This window comes from Phoxinus phoxinus (assembly GCF_949152265.1).
Source record: "Phoxinus phoxinus genome assembly, chromosome: 10".
In the NCBI taxonomy this organism is placed as follows: domain Eukaryota; kingdom Metazoa; phylum Chordata; class Actinopteri; order Cypriniformes; family Leuciscidae; genus Phoxinus; species Phoxinus phoxinus.
Genome location: NC_136885.1, coordinates 11,938,505 through 11,959,292, shown reverse-complemented (window position 1 = coordinate 11,959,292; position 20,788 = coordinate 11,938,505). Strand labels below are relative to the sequence as shown.

The 20,788-nt window shown below is 35.2% G+C and overlaps 1 protein-coding gene across 7 annotated transcripts; it reads right to left on the bottom strand.

The window, feature by feature from the left end:
- Positions 1 to 1,208: 1,208 nt before the first annotated feature.
- tcaim (T cell activation inhibitor, mitochondrial) lies at positions 1,209 to 19,372 on the bottom strand. 7 transcript variants are annotated; one of them, XM_079626088.1, is made up of 12 exons: positions 19,181 to 19,370; positions 17,806 to 17,851; positions 17,553 to 17,685; positions 16,911 to 17,061; positions 16,198 to 16,260; positions 14,694 to 14,949; positions 11,589 to 11,711; positions 10,201 to 10,298; positions 10,014 to 10,105; positions 8,845 to 9,077; positions 6,879 to 7,010; positions 1,209 to 2,686 (listed from the first exon to the last, which is right to left on the bottom strand). In XM_079626088.1, exons 2-12 carry the CDS (start codon positions 17,835 to 17,837, stop codon positions 2,461 to 2,463), a joined length of 1,539 nt encoding a protein of 512 aa, XP_079482214.1. In that variant the 5' UTR covers positions 17,838 to 17,851; positions 19,181 to 19,370; the 3' UTR covers positions 1,209 to 2,460. The 7 variants fall into 7 exon arrangements, with proteins under 7 accessions (XP_079482214.1, XP_079482211.1, XP_079482215.1 ...); XM_079626085.1 differs by having other exon boundaries at positions 1,214 to 2,686; positions 16,198 to 16,263; positions 19,181 to 19,349; XM_079626089.1 differs by having other exon boundaries at positions 1,214 to 2,686; positions 19,201 to 19,292.
- Between the last annotated feature and the right edge of the window lie 1,416 nt (positions 19,373 to 20,788).

Below are 20,788 nucleotides of genomic sequence, written 5' to 3'. Positions count from 1 at the left end.
CCTGTCGGATCACTGTTGTCCTGACTAATTGATAATCAGTCTCTTGTTTAGCGTGTGAAAGTCTCCAAGATAGCTTTCACTATATTGCTTTGAAATACACCGCTGAAAATACATGTTGGCAGAAAGATATATTATTGCGTTATTACCCAATAATATTACCCAAATTATTCCATAAGTATGGCCTTTGGGGCAAAGTATTGGAATACAAAAACACACCAATCCTTCAATAAAGACCCTACTAAATTGGTTAAAATGTTGAAATTAAGACGTTTTTGAAAGAAATATATTATGCTCACCAAGGCTGCATTTATTTGATCAAAAGTAATATTGAGAAATATTATAAAAAATTTAAATAACTTATATTTCTCTATCTATCTATCTATCTATCTATCTATCTATCTATCTATCTATCTATCTATCTATCTATCTATCTATCTATCTATCTATCTATCTATCATCTATCCATCCATCCATCCATCCATCCATCTATCTATCTATAGATAGATCTATCTACAATATGAAATTCACTGTAAAATAAATTCTAACCTCCCCAACTCAAAATTGTCTAGTGACTGGTCACATCTACATTTTCCAATTGGCCCAATTGAAATACAGCAAATTTAATTTGATCAATTTGCAGGATTTCGCTTGGGCCAATTGAAACATTTAAATGTGAACAGTCACTAGAAATTTTTGAATTGGGGACTGGAGGTTAGATTTTTTTACAGTGTTGGTTGTTTGTTTGCAGCTCCAACAACAACAACAACAACAACAACGGTTGATTAGTAGACATTCAAGTATTTTCAAACAGTTTCATTCTTAATGATAATTACAGACTTCAGGCAGTTTTTGATGAATAATGACTAAAATGAGAAGAAACCAGAAAATCCTCCCTGCCCACAGGGAAGCAAATACTTCTGGCTGGACTGTGATCTGCTTGCTGATAACCTCTGTCTCAATCCTCCTGTGTAAATCTGTCTGAAAGCAGACAGTACAGCGACGCAGACCATGAACACACTCACAAGTGACAGTTGAAAGTGATGATTCACATTCAGTCATGCAGGGATGAGATCATTCTCGAAAATGTGCGGGTGCCTGCAAGTTCAACTTTGAGACGCTTTAACATCTACACTAACAGTTAAAGTTTTAGAATAATTGACATTAATGTTTTGAAAGAAGTCTTAAAAAAGAAGAAGCAACAATGTGAAACATTACACTTTAAAATAACTTTTATTTTTTTAATATAATTTATTTATCTGATGGCAAAGCTAAACAGTGTTCAGTGTCACATGATCCTTCAGAAATCATTCTAATATGCTGATTCGGTGCTCAATAAATATTTGTTATTATTATCAATGTTGACAACCATTTTTGTGGAAACTCTCATGAACCAAATGTTTGGGGTCGGTACGGGAAAAAAGAAATTGATACTGAAAAATCCTAAAAAAGCTTTATTGTGATATTCACAAAAACATTAAGCAGAAAGGTTGTTTTCAACATTAATACGAATAAAAATGTGATAAAATAATATTAGTATTATACACATTCATATTGACACAACTGAATTATTACATATCATATCTGTTAGAGTGGGAAATTCATGGACTGTCACAATGAACAAAATCTTCAAAAACATTGTAAACCAAATATGTACATAACAATAGTAACCATGAACACTTGAACCATTGTTTGAACTTTGTGGTTACACAGTTGGATATTTATTATACATACAGATGTCACATTATAAAGCTTTAAAATGCAATAGCAGCAAACAATATAGACGCACATCTAAAAACTGACAGTATTACAGCATTTAGGATTGATAACAGACTCTACACAAGAGAACACTTTTCCATTTCTGAATACTGTGAATATAGACACTCAGTATTTAGAAAAACAAATCATTTTTTCAAAACACTTTATTAGAGTTTTGACTGCATTTTAGATTGTGGCAGCATTACATGAGTTTATCTCCTGTGAATCAGGAACATTCAGGTCTTGAAATGATAAAGACTCAAGCAGTCACTTATATGGAGCATCAATCTAGCACCACAGTGAAAACCAGAATCAACCTGTGTGTGTGTGTGTGTGTGTGTATAATAACTCAAAGTTGCATGTTAAAATACAGCGACTGATTGTTTCAAGGCAAAAAAGAGCCTTATGAGTACTTTCAAAAGCTATTTTGATTGAGACATGATGCTTTACAAATTTATGACCATGTTTTTTTCTAAGTGTTATGCTCACGAGTAATGTATACGGTTGGCAGTGAAAATAATCAATAATCAACTTTCTGTGGTAAGTTATAACATCACATTACTGTGGCCCAATGACTAAAAAGCACAACACCATGTGCAGCTATTTCAGAACCAAAGTGCATTTATAAGTATGCCTACACAATAGGCCGTTTCCAAAATCTCAAAATCTTACAGTGACTACATGAGTAATAAAGTGCAGCGTTCTTCAGCCTTTCCAGTCCCAGGGAATACACAGATCCCCATCCTGCATGACTGAATAGAAGTGAGAGACGCAGAGACGAAGGCCCTGCATCTGAGGAGACCTCTCTTCCATCAGACGCCTGCAGCAGGGGATCATCTGACTGCTCGACACGCTGGGCTCTTTAGACAGACTGCGCAGAGACAGATCCTGCAGACAACTCCAGATCAGGTCTTCTTCCTCTGCCTCCAACCTGCATACATGGAGCATTTGGCATTTTAATGAAAGACGGTTTTAAACAGTGGCTACAATACAAAAATAGGTGACACTTTATTTTACACTGTCCCTGTTACATTTTTAACATGTCTTTACCATAGTAATAACAGTGTATTATGCATTACTTCAAGTAACTTAACATTAAACAAACACTCCTAAACCTATAGTAAGTACAAGTTGTTTTTATTCAGTACATAACTGTATAATTGACCCTTCGCAGGGAGCTTGATTGACAGGTGATCTGACCAATCATACTTCGGCATCCGCCATTTTGTCCGACAAAACAGTCAGGAGAATTAGTAGATTTACATGGGAAGATTTTAACTTGAAAAACGGAGTGTACTGACGCCTTTCCAAAGTTAAAACAACATTCCTTCTTATGTTCATTCATGTATATTTGATGCTATAAAATAACTAGAAGGAAGTCTAGTTTAACTGAGGCTCTACAGCGATCTGTCACGGCACATTAAAGAGCCACAAAACGGTATTTATTGTTTAAATTTCTTTTAAAAAATTACCAAATTTGAAAGACAAGACTTTATTTAATATGTTTAATATCAAAAGTAACCAAAAAGTAACCTGCTCTGTCCTGTCTGTCAGTGTGTTGTCGGTGTCCTCTCTGCTCCGCGATGTATTTTTCACTGCGTGAGAACGTGGCATGAGAGCGGCGTGGCTTGTCGGACATAGCGACAGTAACTAAGGGGGGCGAACGGTCAATTGCACTGTAACAGGGACCCCTTAAAATAAAAGTTTACATTTTACATTTCATTACATTACATTTATATTAGAGTGCTTGTTACATATGTTACATGTGCTTATCATAGTAATAACAGTAAATTATGCATAATTACATGCAACTAACCCTCAACCAGATCCTAACCCTATAGTAAGTACATTAATTACCATTACTCAGTACTTAAATATATAATTACACTATAACAATGACACTTAAAATTAGTGTAACCCACTTTATTTAACACTTCATTGTTACAGTGTAATTATATATTTAAGTACAGAGTAACAGTGTTGAAGAAACGCGAGTTACTTGTAATGCATATATTTACAACAAAGTTTTTCAAACAAGTAACGCAAGTCACTTTGTTTTCCCATTTATCGACTGACACCTCTCTTGTCCCCATGCTGAGAGGAGGAACTGGGAGTAAGTTCAGTGTGCAACATGATGGTTACTGTAGACTAAAAGTAAACAGGCATTTACTCATCTCACTTGCACACAAACAGATCCAGTATTCCTCAAAATGAATAAAAACAGTAAAATGCAAACTCACAATATTACCCAAACCTGCAATAATTCAATGCTAAATTACACAAACATACTTTATGTATTTAATCTAATTTTATTAACCAATGTCTTTGCTGACATTGTACTGTGTGTATGTCTTTGCTGACATTGTACCTCTACTGCGACCCTTGATTATCCAATTCAATCATATCAATAAGCGAAAATTACTAACATTACATTTGTGTTTAATTTGTTTTTCATTTACTTTATTCTCTTGCATTCTATTCCTCTGCGGTCCAGAATGGCAGCACATCTGAAAGGTTTGTTTGAGCTGCGCCCTCTACTGTACATTTGCATTTCCTTCAGCCTGAGGCTTATTCATTTCACTCAAAGGGCCTTTAAATTAGCCAAAAATAGAACCAGCCCAGATAAGAAAAGACAAAATTGACATAATGCATTACTTTCCATTAGTACATTTTAGGGAGTAACGCAATATTGAAACGCATTACTTTTAAAAGTCACTTTCCCCAACACGGGTGAGTAATATTAATTAACAACATATTCGGTCCCACTTTATATTCGGTGTCTTTAACTACTATGTACTAACATTCAAATTAATCATTTGGTACAATGCACTTATTGTGCACATAAGTGTTTTTACATTATTTCATTAATTTATGTGATTACATCTAAAATGACACTGTTGACCCCTCCCTCAGACCTTAACCCAACCCAGACCACCAAACATTTCCTAACCTAACCTGTATCCCACCTCAATAGCAGCAAAAGTGTTTTGCAATACAGTATCAACACAATAATTACATTGTACTTATTTTTTGACGTAATTAAATAGTAGTTAAAGGTAGGGTAGGTAGGATTTATATAAAAACTTTTTACCAAATTTGATTAAACTTTCTATATATATCAATGCATAATTAAAATGTAAGTACTCTGATAAAAAGAGTATAAAAATCGAGTGACTCTAGACCGTTTAATCTTCATTAAACACAGCTCATTATTTCCATTCGGGACGAATCACAGGATTGGCTTGCGCGACTGTCACTCTCCGTCGCCATGACTACCGCCGCTATTACTGGCTCTGCCCACGTGCGCGCACTCGCGCACCCGTTTTTAGGTGGGAGTGAATGGAATTAATGAGCTGTGTTTATTTTAGATTAAATACACTAGAGTCACTCGGTTTTTTATATTCTCTATTTCAGAGTACTTGCATTTTAATTATGCATTGGTATATAAAGACAGTTTAAACAAATTTGAATAAAAGTTTTTTTTAGACAATTCTGACCTACCCTACCTTTAAGGACATCTAATATAAAGTGGGACCACATGTCACACTTACTATAGGGTTAGGAAGGATTAGGTTTAGGGTTAGTTGCATGTAATCATGGATCATTTACTGTTATTACTACAGTAAGTATATTTAACATATGTAACAAGGACACTGTAAAATAAAGTGTTACAAAATGAAGTTAACCCAAAATAATTCTTAAGTTATTTTGTCTTGTGTTTGTATTGATTATGCATAAAAAAGACCAAACATCATCAGAGCCACGAGACAAAACTTTTCAAGATGCATTATTTGAAGACATTTTGGAAGGTTTGCTTATTAGTTAAGTTTATATTTTTTATTTAATTTTTTACTATCTTAACATATACCAGTAATCATACCAGTCATTCTAAAATAGTAATGAATAAAGTCCAACATACTTTACTGTTCAAATGTTTGTGGTTGATAAGATTAAAACAAATTAAAATTACATACACACACACACACACACACACATACACACATATACATATATAAATATATATATATATATATTATCTTAAGTCGCTTATACTCACCAAGGCCACATTTATTTGATAAAAAAAACCCCACTTATTATTATATATGAATATATTTTAAAATGTAATTTATTCTTAAACTGGCAAAGCTGAATTTTCAGCAGCCATTTCTTCTTCTATCTTCAGTGTCATGTGATTATTCAGAAATCATTCTAATATGCTGATTTGCTGCTCAAGAAACATTTCTTATTGTTATCAATGTTGTGCAGTCTAATACTTTTTGGAAACATGATACAATTTCTTTTCGGTATTCTTTGATGAATAGAAGGTTCAATAGAACAGCACTTATTTGAAACAGAAAACATCCGTAGGCATTATAAATAAAGACATTATAAATGTCTTTACTGTCAATTTAATGTGTCCTTGAAAGTATTAATTTCTTTTAAACTAAAAAAAAAAGAAAATAAATATATTTTGAGCAAATGGTGGTGTGAATTTCAAAGACAACAATTCTAGTGTCTAAAAACAATCATTATGCTAAATTAAGTGTTGCAACAGCTGTTTTATATTTTATTTCATATAAAATATAAAACAGCTGTTGCAACACTTCATTTCTTTATTGAGATGTTTTTCTAAGTGTAACAGGACATATAGTTCAAATAATGTAGTTCAATTTTATCCATCGGGACTTGGGATTGGATTGTTAAAAATAATGGATTCAATTTCAAATAATGAAAACAAACATGTTTGGTCTATAGAATAATTTACTGATGATTCATGCACATTAAAGGGATAGTTCACCCAAAAATGAAAATTCTGTCATCATTTGCCCTCAAATTGTTCCAAACCTGTATGAATTTCTTTGTTCTGTTAAACACAAAAGAAGATATTTTGAAGAATGTCGGTAACCAAACAGTTGATGGACCTCATTGACTTCCATAGTATGGAAGAAAAAAATATATACCATGGAAGTCAATGGGGTCCATACAGATTTGGGACAACTTGAGGGTGAGTAAATGATGACAGAATTCTCATTTTTGGGCGAACTATCCCTTTAATACCATTAACACGGTAAATGGTCAATTGTGATGTCATGTTAATGAGCACCGATAGGTCAAGCACTCACTTGTCTTTCCGCTGCATGCGTCTCCGGGCCTCCTGGGCCTGGCTCTGGAGGAAGTTCTGCAGCTGGAGGGTGTCACACATAGTGGGGATGATGAAGTGGCCCATCTCATGCAGGCGGGGGGTGGAGCGGTCACTATGGCAACAGAACAGAATAGTAAAAACAATGATTGACGGCACATTAAGCAGCACAAAGCCTTCTCAGTGAACAGTGAGGATGTATCAGTCAGAAACACGACAGAAATGAATAGAACAGAAGAAAACCGCAGGAATTAAGATGATGCCATTCATCTACAATCTGTTGTTAACAGTCCAGAATGGTCTCTCTTCTGTTTCATTTTTATCTGTATCTTATCCTTTCAGTGGAATACTATTCTGTACAATACATATTTCCCATAGCAATCCATTTAAAGCTACAATAATACTTTTTTAGTAATGTTACTTGCTGCACCAAATGCAATTGAGACAAACGCCTGATGAATCTAAAGGCCTATTCATAATTATTACTACAATGATAACCATGTAAGCGGCCACACAAACGGACAATACGTTCTGTTAACTCTAAGCACATACTGTAATTATTTTTGCAGTTATCATAAGTCGGGTGGTTTCTGATTGGCTGATGGCACTAGAAGAAAATAGCTAATTAAATAAATAACCGGGAGGACACAAATAAAACATCTACTATAATATCATATCTGCAATTTATGTCAGATCTTCAGCTACTTTAAAGCCTGTCAATCGAGAATTGGCCTTTTTGGCCACAATGTTAGGGCAGTTAGATTTTACCCATACAGATTTCATTGGCTATTAAATTATTGCCTTTTATTATATTTATATCATTTTTTATTATTATATTTTTAATTATAATATCCCACTGTTCAAAGGTTGTTTTTGCATGCTTGTTTAAAAAAAAAGAAATTAATCCTTTTATTCAGCAAGGATGCATTAAATTGAGATGACAGTAAAGGCAATGTTACAACAGATTTCCATTTTAACACTGTTACTAAACAAATCTGTTTTAAATAACTGGTGTTCTCTTGAGCTTTCTACTAATAACATTTTGTACAACTGTTTTCAGCATAAAAATAATAAGAAATGTTTCTTGAGCAACAAATTCTGGAGTAATGGTAGACTGGTGTAATGATGCTGATATTTTAGCTTTACCATCACAGGAATACATTAGTTTTAAAATGTAATAATATTTTACAATTTACAATACTTATTTTACTTTATTTTGATCAAATAAATGCAGCCTTGCTGAGCATAAAGACTTTTTTCACACAAAAAAATATATCTTACAAAAACTATGTCAAAAAAATTCTGAATTAAAAAAAGTTGGTTCAGAGGTGGAGAAAATATTTCCTGATCCAACAATCTGATACAAGAATTTTTGGTAATTCATTTTGGTGCAGTTGCTGAATTTTGATGGTCCCCTTTAAATATTCTGTTGACTATAAGTAGCGTTGCACCTACATGTCTACTAACTGTCATCGGAGTATAAGTAGAGATTTAGAGTATTACTAATAAGTTGAAATGTACTTGCAAAGTTACTTAGTCAGTAGAATGTCTGTTGAGGAGCATCAAAATAAAGTGTTAGCAGATATTAAGCATGCAGTCTACTAATACTCTAATGAGAGTTAATTGACATGTAGTTGCAAAGTTACTAGCTAGTAAAATGTCTTAAGGGGACCATAAAAAAAAGTTACCGATTTGTTTTCTTTTGAAATACATGCCCTCATAAAACATGGACAAATCCAGGGACACTTATTAAAAAAGTAACTACTCTGATTTCACGTTAACTAAGATTTGTCTTCCCGTAAGCACTGTTGCTATCACTGAGGCTCAATCGTGCTTTTAGTGATGAGATCTAGTGCATTTCTGAGCACCCTGCCCTACATAGTTGAAGGTTGTAAACAAAGGAACCACACATGAGCAAATGGCTGGACTGAAAGTATACGAGTATTTACTTTTCCAAGGTCATCGTGAGGCCTTGCAGGCTGCGGGGGTGCAGGTAGAGGCGCTGAGGCAACAGTCTCTTGTGGAAGGTGTTGAGGGTGCTGTAGTGCTCCTCCAGAGGCAGAGCTGGACCCAACCGCTTGATGTGGATCACCTGAATCCCTCCCAGAAGGTGACTGATGCGCTCCTTCAGCCAATCCGACTGCTGGAACAGGCTTCTGTAACTCTGTAATCTTTCAAAGAGCTGAGGATACACATGGACGAGCCTCATAGTCAGCATAAATGTTTGCCATGATATTTTAAAGTGATAGTTCACCCAAAGATGAAAATTCTGTCATTAATTACTCACCCTCATGTCGTTCCAAACCCGTAAGACTTTCGTTCATCTTTGGAACACAAATGAAGTTCTTTTTTGATGAAATCGAGCATTTTGACGCTTCAGAAAGTTCATAAAGAGATCGTAAAACTAATCCATATGAATTGAGCTTTAGTCTATGAATCGTTTAGTCCACATTTTGAGAAGAGACTCGATCACTTTATTATATGATGAACAAATTGAATTAAGGCTTTTATTCACATATAAACATTCATCAATTCACACATCAGTTGTGGTAAACGGAAGCTCAAGCATGTTTGCTTGACGTGCATAAACCAATCAGGTTCACTCTTGTGTTACGCAGCACGTTTGAGCTTCCTCATGAACCAATGAGGTTCACTCTCGTGTTACGCAGCACGTTTGAGCTTCCCCATGAACCAATGAGGTTCATTCTTGCACGTCAAACAGGTTCAGTTGAGCTTCTGTTTATGTTCGCTGATCAATGTTTAAATGTGAATAAAAAGCTTAAATTCACTCTGTTCATCATAAAAAAGTGATCAAGTCTCTTCAAAATATTTGGACTAAACCACTCAATTAATTTAGTTTAGTTTTACGATCTCTTTATAAACTTTTTGAAGCGTCAAAGTGGTAGTGGCGTAGCTGTCTATGGAGGGACAGAAAGTTCTCAGATTTCATCAAAAAGATCTTCATTTGTGTTCTGAAGATGAGTGAAAGTCTTACGGGTTTGGAACGACATGAGAGTGAGAAATTAATGACAGAATTGTCATTATGGGGTGAACTATCCATTTAAGCTTTTTTAAAAGTAAATATTACCTTGACACTGGTTTAATAAAAAAGCTGTACCTTTGACCATTGATGGTGGACATCCATTGTTCCTAGCATCACATGCCCTGAGGCATTCATCCCTGATTGGTCAGTAAAAACTATTGTGTGTCCTATGTTTTGGGAGAGAGGAAATTGAGTAAATACTTGTGCCACTGAACATTTAATCCATCTGATCCCATTTCATAAATTCTATTTCCATGGTTACCTCTCAGGTGGTGCAGAGCCTCAGGGTTTTGTGTGGAGAGACGAACCAGACTCTGCAGCTGACAGCATTTGTGTGAAACTCCCCATTTGCGCTGCCACCTACAGGACAGAGAATCACATGACGACTAAACATGGTGAACACTGACAGCTGGATGTAAGAACACAACACAAGATACTGTGTCCAACAGGTCAACCACTTAGTTTTACACATACCTGCATTAGCAGACATACACTACCGTTTAAAAGTATATGGTTGTTTTTTTTAAGTTGCATTTCATTTTCAATTTGAAAATGATAGTGAAAATGTCTGTTTTAGAATATTTTAAAATGTCATTCTTCCTGTGATGCAACGCTGCATTTTTAGCAGCCATTTCTTGAGTCTTCAGTGTCACAGGATCCTTCTGAAACCATTCTAATACTTATTTGGTGCTCAAGAAAGATTGTATTATTATTATCATAAAAGTTAAAACAGTTGCGCAACTTGCGCTGCTCAATATTTTTGTGAAAACCATAATACATTTTTTTCAGGATTCTTTGATGAATGGAACGTTTCAAAGAACAGCATTAATTTGAAATAGAAATCTTGTATAGCATTTGAATTTACCATCACCTTTGATCAACTGAATACATCCTAGTACACTAAAAGGATAAAAAAAAAATGTATGTTAGTGTATATTTGAGAGGTTTTCCATATCTTGATGAATATACTGAACCATTAATTATATGGGTGAACTGCAGTTGCTTGGATGATTTTAAAGAAAACAAAATCAAGATCAAATCAAGCTTTAATTTGAGTGTGTGTGTCTGTGTCTGTGTGTGTGTGTGTGTCTTTTTACATGACCCTAATTTTAAAGATCATTTTCAGAATTGTTTCATTTCTTTTCAAAATATATGTCTTGGTTAAATCTTTTCTATAATAGATTTAAAGTAAACAACTTATTTTACTTCTTAAAAATCACATTTTCAACATATTTAGTACTTTATTTGTAAATGATGTAGTCACTTTTTGATTTATTTTTTTATTTCATCTGAGAATAGTTTTAAGTTTTTAATCTTATAAATTCAAAGTTAATTGACAACTTGCTAGCTAACTCCAAATAAAAAAAATAAAAAATATATATATAAGCAAGCCACACCAACAGACATTATAACCAAAATGTCACTTACAGGTTGACTAATGACCGTACTCTTTCCAGGGTGACATGTGATAAATGTTTTAACATTGATTAAACGGTTTTAAGGAGTTCAAGTTCACCATTAACTGAAGAATTATCGATTACAGGGCTGCTAGTCTTGAGCATTAACATTAAACTAAAATATACTTGGTGATTAAAAATGACCAAGCACTTTACAGACTATAAGTGCACCTTAGTCTGAGTTAGAGCTGACCTGATATCCAACAAACCAAGTTTCTGAATCAGCAGTCTTTTCAATCTTTTCAGCTCCTCACGGCGTGGAAGACTGGCATTCTGTTTCTTTGTGGCCTCCGGCTCATTGTTTCTCAGCCAGAAACTGAAGATAAACACAAGAAAGAAAGTGAAACAACGTTTCAGCTTGAGTTCAATGAAACATTACATACAGTATCCCAGATTCATTAAAGAATATTGACAATGAACTTTGTCTGACATAATAGCTCTTTTTTCATGTTACATGTAGTATTTGACAATACTCTTCAGGTTTCCAAAAGTGTCCAAAAACCTTTCTTAAAGTTGTCACAAAGCTCAAAGCTCCTCCTCTAAAATGGGTCAGATAAGATTTAGCCAATTCCATTATCGCTGCACCATGCAACACTAGAGCAAACAATAATCAAGTTCAGATTTAACCCTGTAAAGCTTCACATATAAAATAATAACCAGGAAAATAACATGTTTTGAAATGGAACAGTTTATTGAATCTTATCTGTTTTTTGTTGAGTATCAGATTTTATACATCAGGCTTTTATGGCTTATATAGTATGATATAGTGAGAATATGGAGCACATACTTGAGGGAAACAAACACCTCAGTTTTATTCAAAGGCCCAAACTGAGCATAAAATATGGTGCAGTTGCTGATATTTACATGGCCACAAAGCAAGATGAAATTCTAATAGCTTATGTAAATCGATGAGACCTTCATAACAGTATAGCAGACTACTTACACGATGCAAAAATATGTTAATTATGTTGTTATATACATGCTTAGTTTTATGATTGAAGCTCAGTAGTTTTTACTGTGGGAGGCAAAACCACCGCTGGATGGTGCGATCGACCAATCAGAATCGAGTATCAATAGAAGTAAACCCAAGTTACTTCAGTCCAGTAAATGTTCGACTTGAAATATTAGTAACAATATAAAAGTTATTATATACTTTATAAAAATCATTAAAAATTTCACTGCAGAAAGACACAGAAACCACAACCTAAAAGAGGACATTTTTAGAATTATATTAAAAAGGCCTTTAACTTGCTAAAAAAAGTATGAACTATCAATTAGAAGACAGAAGGCATGTAGTAGACTGAGTACAACAAGTTTTGATCATGATGAATTTGCGTACCAAATATGATACAGTAAGCTTTGTACAGTTGAAAGTGTGTGCCAAGGTTTTCATTGAATTTCACAGCCTCAGTGTTTCCAATGCTTCAATCTCAGGCTATGGGTTTCTGTTGAGCCTGGGCTCATCTGTGGTTCAATGTACACATTACTCATTGTACTTAATGGCACAAAAAAAAACATTAGATAGTAATATACAAATGATGGCTTAAGAAGAATTGTTCTATGGATACGGACATGATTAAATGTAAAAACACAAACAAGGATTCTGGTGTGACACTAAAGGTGCCAGCTGGGCTCTTTCTAACCGCTGTGATACACCCACTTGTGTCTCGTGAGTTCAACAACATTTCAAATTGAACATTAAAGGGGTCCATAATGCCCTTTCACAAAGTCTTCAGGGTTCGTACAGACACTGTACAATCTAATTCCAGGACTTTAAGCACTACTTTTGTTTTGTTTTTCCCAAGGACTACAATCAGAGATCTCATTTATCAAACAATATCTTTCTTTATTATCTTTTAAATTCTAAATAAGGTAAATAGATAGAACAAAATGGTACAAACAAAGTGCAGCACATGCATTGACTGCAATGCAATATATATATATCAGACGGACAGGAGTTTTAATTCTCTGTGAAAAGATTGTTTTATCAATAAAATTAAAAAAAAAAAATATATATATTGTCTTTCAATAATTCAAGCACTTTTCAAGTACTTCTTCATAAAAATGGCTGGTTTTAAGGGGTTTCCAGTACTCATCCTTGTTCGAACCCTGAGTCTTGATTTTGCTTTTGGGGTGTACTATATTTTTATGTTTGATTGTTCAAAAAACACATTATTTTTCACATATTTTACATTATTCCAGCTCCTCTCTCCCCAGTCTGGCTCGAACACCCCGATTTCGATGAAGCCCCTTCCGCCAAAATACGAAATGTGCTGTGATTGGTTACCTGGCCTAGTGTGTTAAGATTGGCACCACTTCAAAAAAATGTCCTGCCCCTCCATAACTGCAAGTTCTTCTCTAATGTAAACATGAATAAGGATAACGTCAATTTCAAACCAATTCGAGCCCGATTCAGACCCTGACAATGTTAACGAACAAGAGGATCATGCAGAACGGATTTCATGCAGAGACTTTGCAAGCACGGATTTCACAGGACGTTTCAGAGTGGCATGTTTTTTGTACTTTTCTTATACATTATAGATACTGTACGATGTTATCCACCATTTAATCATGATATTTGTCGGAAAACTAAGGTAACACAAACCTATCGAAAGTTATCGATCACAAAACCATGGTTCATTTTCCTAAGGAGCAGTGAACCGTCTTACAAAAGCGAGAGCTTACAAAGCAACAGAAAACAAGCTGTTCTCCATAAAATGTGCAGGGCACAGATAAACGTTGTGTTTATAATGTTCAGGAACGGTGTTTAAAATAAATGAACCACTCTAAGTTCTTCAGCCTTATAGGAACGTCAAACAAATGAGTTTTGGAAACATTGAAAAACAGTGTCTCTTTGACATAGCCTTCTCTGATGCAGCTCAACCAGGCCTCGCACCTTTTTTGCTTATTCCGTGGGCGCGGATTATTTAAATGAGGAACATTGTGACTGAAAAATCACGTTGTTGTCCAAACGTTCATTGTAGTTCCTGAAAAGAGGATTCTGTTAAATAAAATATCTCCCTTTGAAATGGACTTTGAGCTTTGTAGCCTTGCAAATCTTTTTTACGCTCAAACAGCAACATTACATACTAACTAAAGTTAAAAAAGTGGAAAGGCATAATAGGACCCCTCTAGCACTCGTCTAGCAGTTAGGTGGTCTGACACCGGTTCAGTTCATCCAAAAATGGCCATGTGGTAGTGCAAAGAGTGAATAAGCAACCTAAACTGACTTAAAAAAGAAAGATTAATGTGAATTGGCACGAAGGAAATGTCTCTCTCTCTCTTTCTCTCTCAATACCTCAGTGTGGGCTCCACTCTCTTGGCTTGCTCTAACTCCTGCTCTGGGTCCCTGAAGCCAGTGAAAGTGTAATACGTCTTGTCCCATTTGATAGGCCGATAGAAAGCCGTTTCAGGCTGTTGTGTTGAGCTCTTCCTGGTCTTAGCCTTGAGCACATCCTGCATGTGTTCAACCGAGAGGCTACAGGACCTCAGGACATCCAGCACTGTGCTCAGAACATCCTTAGACTGCAGGGTGAAACTCACCGACCGGAATCCTGGGAAGTGTAGGGTTCTTCAATTAAAATCATGCATTGGAAACAGAACATTGCCATTCAAACATTTGGGGTCGGTATGATTTTTTGTTAATGTTTTTGAAAAAAAAAGTACATTATGCTTAGCAAGGCAGCATACATTTGAATAAAAATACATTGGAAAGAGTAATGCTGTGAAACATTGCTACAATATATTTAAAATGTAATTTATTCCTGTGATGGCAAAACACAGGAATTGTCAGCAGCCATTAGGCTGAGTGTCCACCAAAAGGATTTTTTTTTTCTCCCAAGGCCAACGTATTTTCTCAATTGTTTGCAAACGCCATGTGACGAGGCGCTGAGCTATGGAAGCTTGTTTCTGCGACTTTTATGGTGTGTTAACACTTGTAGTTTGGTTTGCTTGGTTTGTTTAGTCCGGACCGAAAGAAAATCAAAACATTTACCGGTAGTCCTAGCGTTCACATTGGCATTTTAACACCGAACCTAAATGCACAGGGATATGTTTACAACCTGATTGATTAGCTTTTGCATATATTTCATGACAGAACTTACTGAACATCCTGGGATAAATGCGCTCGTTGTATGTAGCTTAGAACTCGTGAAGAGCTTATAAAATGTGTAAAGGAGTCAAAACAGTGGCAGAAATAAATCCCGTCACACACACAAGCGAAGATCTGTTGCGAGGAGACGTGGTTCTGATGCCTGTACCGAAATGTGAAGTGTAACATCACGACTATTATGAGAAAAAACAGGTATGCTTGAGCATTTCTTCCTTTTTAGGGTTGCATCTTGTGACATCATGTCCTGTTTTTGGTTTGTTTACATGTCTTTGATCCATGTTGCGTTTATATTTCACTCAAACCGCACAAGTTAATTTGAAACCTTTTGATGGGTCTTGGTCCGCTTGTTTGATGTGCACCAGGGCTCTGATGGTAGCGTTCAAATAAACCGCACTAACAGAGCAATCACACCAGGGTTCGTTTTCAGAATCATTACGGGTTATAAACTCGACTTTTTTCCGTGGATTTGCAAGTTTATTTCTCACAATTGTGAGGAAAAAAAGTCTGAATTGAAATATGTTGACTCAAAACTGCGAGGAAAAATAGTCAGAAATGTACGATAAAAAGTCGTAATTACCTTTTGTATTTTTTTATTATTCTGTGGTGGAAACAAGCTTCCATACTGAGCTTCTATTTAACGCTGAATGCTTGGCGTTTTTTTCCGGACGCAGAGAGTTCAAAAACGTTTTACCCAGACATCCAATCAGAGTGAAGGAGAGGCGGGACAAATACCACACCGACCAACCACCACATCCTGCTTGAACAACGGCAACAGACAACAACAACAAACACAACAACAGAACAAAAACATTTAAAAGATGGGCCAGAACAAGTACTTTACATTGTGTCGATATTTTTATATTTAGAAATAAACTATCAGAAGCTAGTAACACTTTCACCGAACATAGCAACCAAACCACTGCGCCACCGAAGCACTGACCCACTGTAGGCGTTTTCAGAAGAGCGCCTGCCATTTTCAGCTGGCTAAAAACACTTTGGTGGACACACTGCCTTACTCCAGTCTTTAGTGGCACTCTAATATGCCAATTTGGTGTTTAAGGAACTTTTCTTATTATTATCAATGTTTAAAACTGTTGTGCTATTTCTTGTGGAAACTTTTTTTTTTTTTTTTTTATAAATTAATAAAAACATTTTTTTACATTCTGTCACTTTTTATCAATTCATTGTATCCTTGCTGAATAAAACCATTAACATTAAAATATATATATATATATTTTAGACACCAAACGTTTGAATGAAAACTTTGCTTAATACTGTCAAAATAGGGAATTAAAGACTTTAGTAAGGAAAACAAACAATTACAATCTGTTCCTCATACAATGTTATCACATGGCTTCAGGAGACTGTAAAAATGACTGTGAATCAGAGGTGAACTGGTGTTACCTGAGGCTATCAGACTACCGCTGGAGTCTGCCGTTTCTTTTGTGTCCCTGACATAAAAAGTGAGGTTTGTGGGTTTGGGGGATCTCGCTCCAGGCTTTTGAAGATTTTCCAGATAACCATTTAGCCTTTGGAGGGAGTTTTCATTCACTTCCTATAACACAGAAAACAAAACAAACAAAAAACTCCGTACAACTGCTCTGCAGAGAAATGTGGAAAACGGGGGGAAAAATGTATAGTAACACTTTACAATATGGTTTCATTGGTTTACACCAACTAAGAATGAACAATAGTTCTACAGCATTTATTAATCTTAGTTAATGCTAATTTCATTTACTAATAGTTTATTAAAATAAAAAGTTAACATTAGTTAATGCATTGCGAACCAACATGAACAAACAATGAACAGCTGTATTTTTATGAACTAACTTTAACAAAGATTAATAAATACTGTAACAAATGTATTGCTCATGGTTAGTTCAAGTTAGTTAATAAATCACAATGACAACTAACTACCGTAATGTTAACAAATGAAACCTTATTGTACAGTGTTACCATATTTACAAATAACAAGCATTATTATGATGCATTTTAAATGAAAATGTTTGTGTATATAATAATATATAATTATTTAAATATTATTACTCTCTCTCTTGGATGCTGGCCAAAGAAATCAGGATGTACAGCGAAGTAAAAGGGCCGCAGGGCATTAATGGCATCCGCTCCTGAGAGACTCCTCCTCTGAATGACATGAGCAGAAACGCATCTACCTCCAAGCCTGTAACAATGAGAATGATATTGGTTGGATGCATGAGGACAGGAATAATAAAACATTGTACATTTTCAGCTGTCTATACGGATCATAATATGTTTTTTGTTTAATTTGGATAAAACGTACCTAATATAACGCAGGAAGCTGGTCACATACATCACGTTACTTACTTCTGGCAAGAGAAATCAAGGCACATGAGAAAAGAAAAGCATGACAGACTCTCTTCAACAGGTTAGAGGAGGAGAATCATTATACTGCATGTCTGCAGAATCAATTAATCATTCCCCCCATGATGTAAAAGAAACAAGTAAAAAGTGTGTCTAAATACAGTGCTGCTTAAAAGTTTATGAACCCCTTGCAGAACGTATGAAAATGCGAATAATTTTAACAAAAGAAGAGGGATCATACAAAATGCATGTTATTTTTTATTTAGTACTGTCCTGAATAAGATATGTCAGATAAAAGATGTCCACAAGACAAAAAATAGCTGAATTGATAAAAACATGCCTGTTCAAAAGTTTACATACCCTTGATTCTTAATACTGTGTATCGTTACCTGATGATCCACGACTGGTATTTGTTTTGTTATGGTTGTTCTTGCGATTCCGTTTTCCAGCATATTTTGCATATTTGAACCCTTTCCAGCAGTGACTGCATGATTTTGAGATCCATCTTTGCACACTGAGGACAATTGATGACCTCAAAGTTTTTTTACAAAAAAAAAAGGGCAGTTTTTTTTTTTGTACTGCCCTTCGGAAGCAACAGCAGATACTTGCGTGTTTCCCAGAATACAAATTAAGTACAATTTACATTCAAAAAGTGTTCACCCCCTGTGCTCGTGTTTACTTCTACATCATCAGTGAATGTTTGAACCTTTTTTAATAGTTGTGTTTGAGTCCCTCAATTGTCCTCAGTTTGTCCATCATACAGTCACTGCTGGAAAGGGTTCAAATATACAAAAGATGCTGGAAAACGGAATAATTTATTTTATTCATATACCAAAAATCCAAACTCTATGGGGCCAATTAGACTTATTTGATGTATGCATGGATTAAACTTATATTTTATTTAATTTCTTATTCTGAAAAACCAGGTACACGCCACCATAATCACAATGACAGTAAAACGAATTAGGTTCACGCTTTATATATATTATGGATGAACAACAATAAAGGCTTGACTGGACTTAGCAGTCAGGAGGTGCAGACGTGTGTGTTCTTGACCTACATACTGTGTGGGTAGTGTAATCACAGTCACTCACAAAAATAAACAACACGACGAGAAAAGGTTCCACCCTAAGACAGCATACTACTCACACTTTAGTTTTAATCAGCAGTCAATACACTAAAGTCAGCACATAAACACTGATCAACACTGTAAACAAGGGAAAAAACAAACTATGTGCGCTCTTAAAATACACACAACTGTCCAAGACTTAATCAGTCACACACACAATTCATGTCAGCATGAGATAAAAATGTCCAAAACACCATAGAATTACCTGTGATTATGCAATCTTACATGTTCGCTCGCTGTGGTTAAAACTCAGCTTGAACTCTTGTACTCCGTTCAGGCCATAGACAGTGGTTCAGGCCAATCATCCCGACAGGAGTAATCAACTGCCTATCTTTGGTAAACATGAACCAGGCAGAACTAATCGTCAGTCCATCTTTTCCTGTGTATTCCAATGAGCATTCAGACAGTCCTAGTGCCATCTATAGGTTATTTTGCGATATTTCTGTCTTTCTTTCTTTCTTAGAAAATCAAAAACATTTACCACAAAGTCAATTGAACACATAAAAAAATGGATTAATGTTTGCCTACTTTCGATTTTTATGTGATGTTGCATTGCAGGCTACTCACTTGTTATGGGATTAATATTAGGCTATTTGTTTTTCTATTGTTGTATTATTTGAATTGTAGGCCTGCCCTACACTCTAAAAAAACACTGGGTTGAAAAAAATCCCAAATTATTTTCAGCCCAAGGGCAGGGTAAGTAGGCTATGGGACAGAACACGTTGGGTTCATTTTACCCAGCAAATTGGGTTGTTTATTTAATCCATCATAATGGGTGGATTTAATCAATCATACTTTGATTTATTTTTACTAAAGTAGGCTACTATCTATTTGTTTATCTTTTTTTTTTTTTTTTTTACGTCATACATGGATTATGTTTACAGATAAACTTAAATCCTCTAAACTTACAAGGCTAAACTAAACATTTTATATAGTTTTTAACACACATTGCATACATTTAAGCTTGTTTAAGAAATATTAGAAGTAAACATCTAAAATTTAGAAGTAATTCAAATGTAATCGACCTTGTCCCGTTTCCACCGCAACAGTGGTGGATCTCGTGCCGCACTGTAAAAAAAATTTAACCTCTCCAAGTCAAAATGTTCTAATGACTGGTCACATCTAAATTTTTTAATTGGCCCAAGTGAAATTCTGTAAAATAAATTGAATTAATTGTTGCAATAGTCTGTTAACATTGGCTCAATGAGAAATAATATGTCAGACTAAGTAAAAAATTTAGATGTTATCAGTCACTAGAAAATTTTGACTTGGGGATGTATTTGTTTTTTACAGTGCGGCACTTGTATCATGTTTAGCGGGGGAACTTCTAACTTCAGACTGCTGTCCTGCGTTTCACTAGTAGCCGAAATATGCTGTGACTGACTCCATAACCTCTCCATAAACAATCAGTGTACAGTTCTGAAAACATATTTTCAGTTCCCAATCATTTCTGTATCTTTTGTTGTTGTGGAATAAAATCATAACATTTTATGTAAGGCATCAGGCATTTCAGATACAATAAACAGAGCAATTCCAATAGGGTCCTCACACCATTGGTGCTCGGGCCCTACATTTTTTACACAAACCTGTATTTTACCGAAGACACACACCATGGAGCTTAGCTGCTCTCTCCTGAAGAGGTCGCAAAAAGCCCCGCAATCAATAACTCAAACCCTGAGTTGTTGTACCCGACCCAATGATTTGGGTAACACAAAAACTACCAAAACACTGGGTTGTTACGTCTGACCCAGGATATGGGTTACAAAACATCGACCCAAACATTGGGTGTGTTACGCCTGACCCAGGAGCTGGG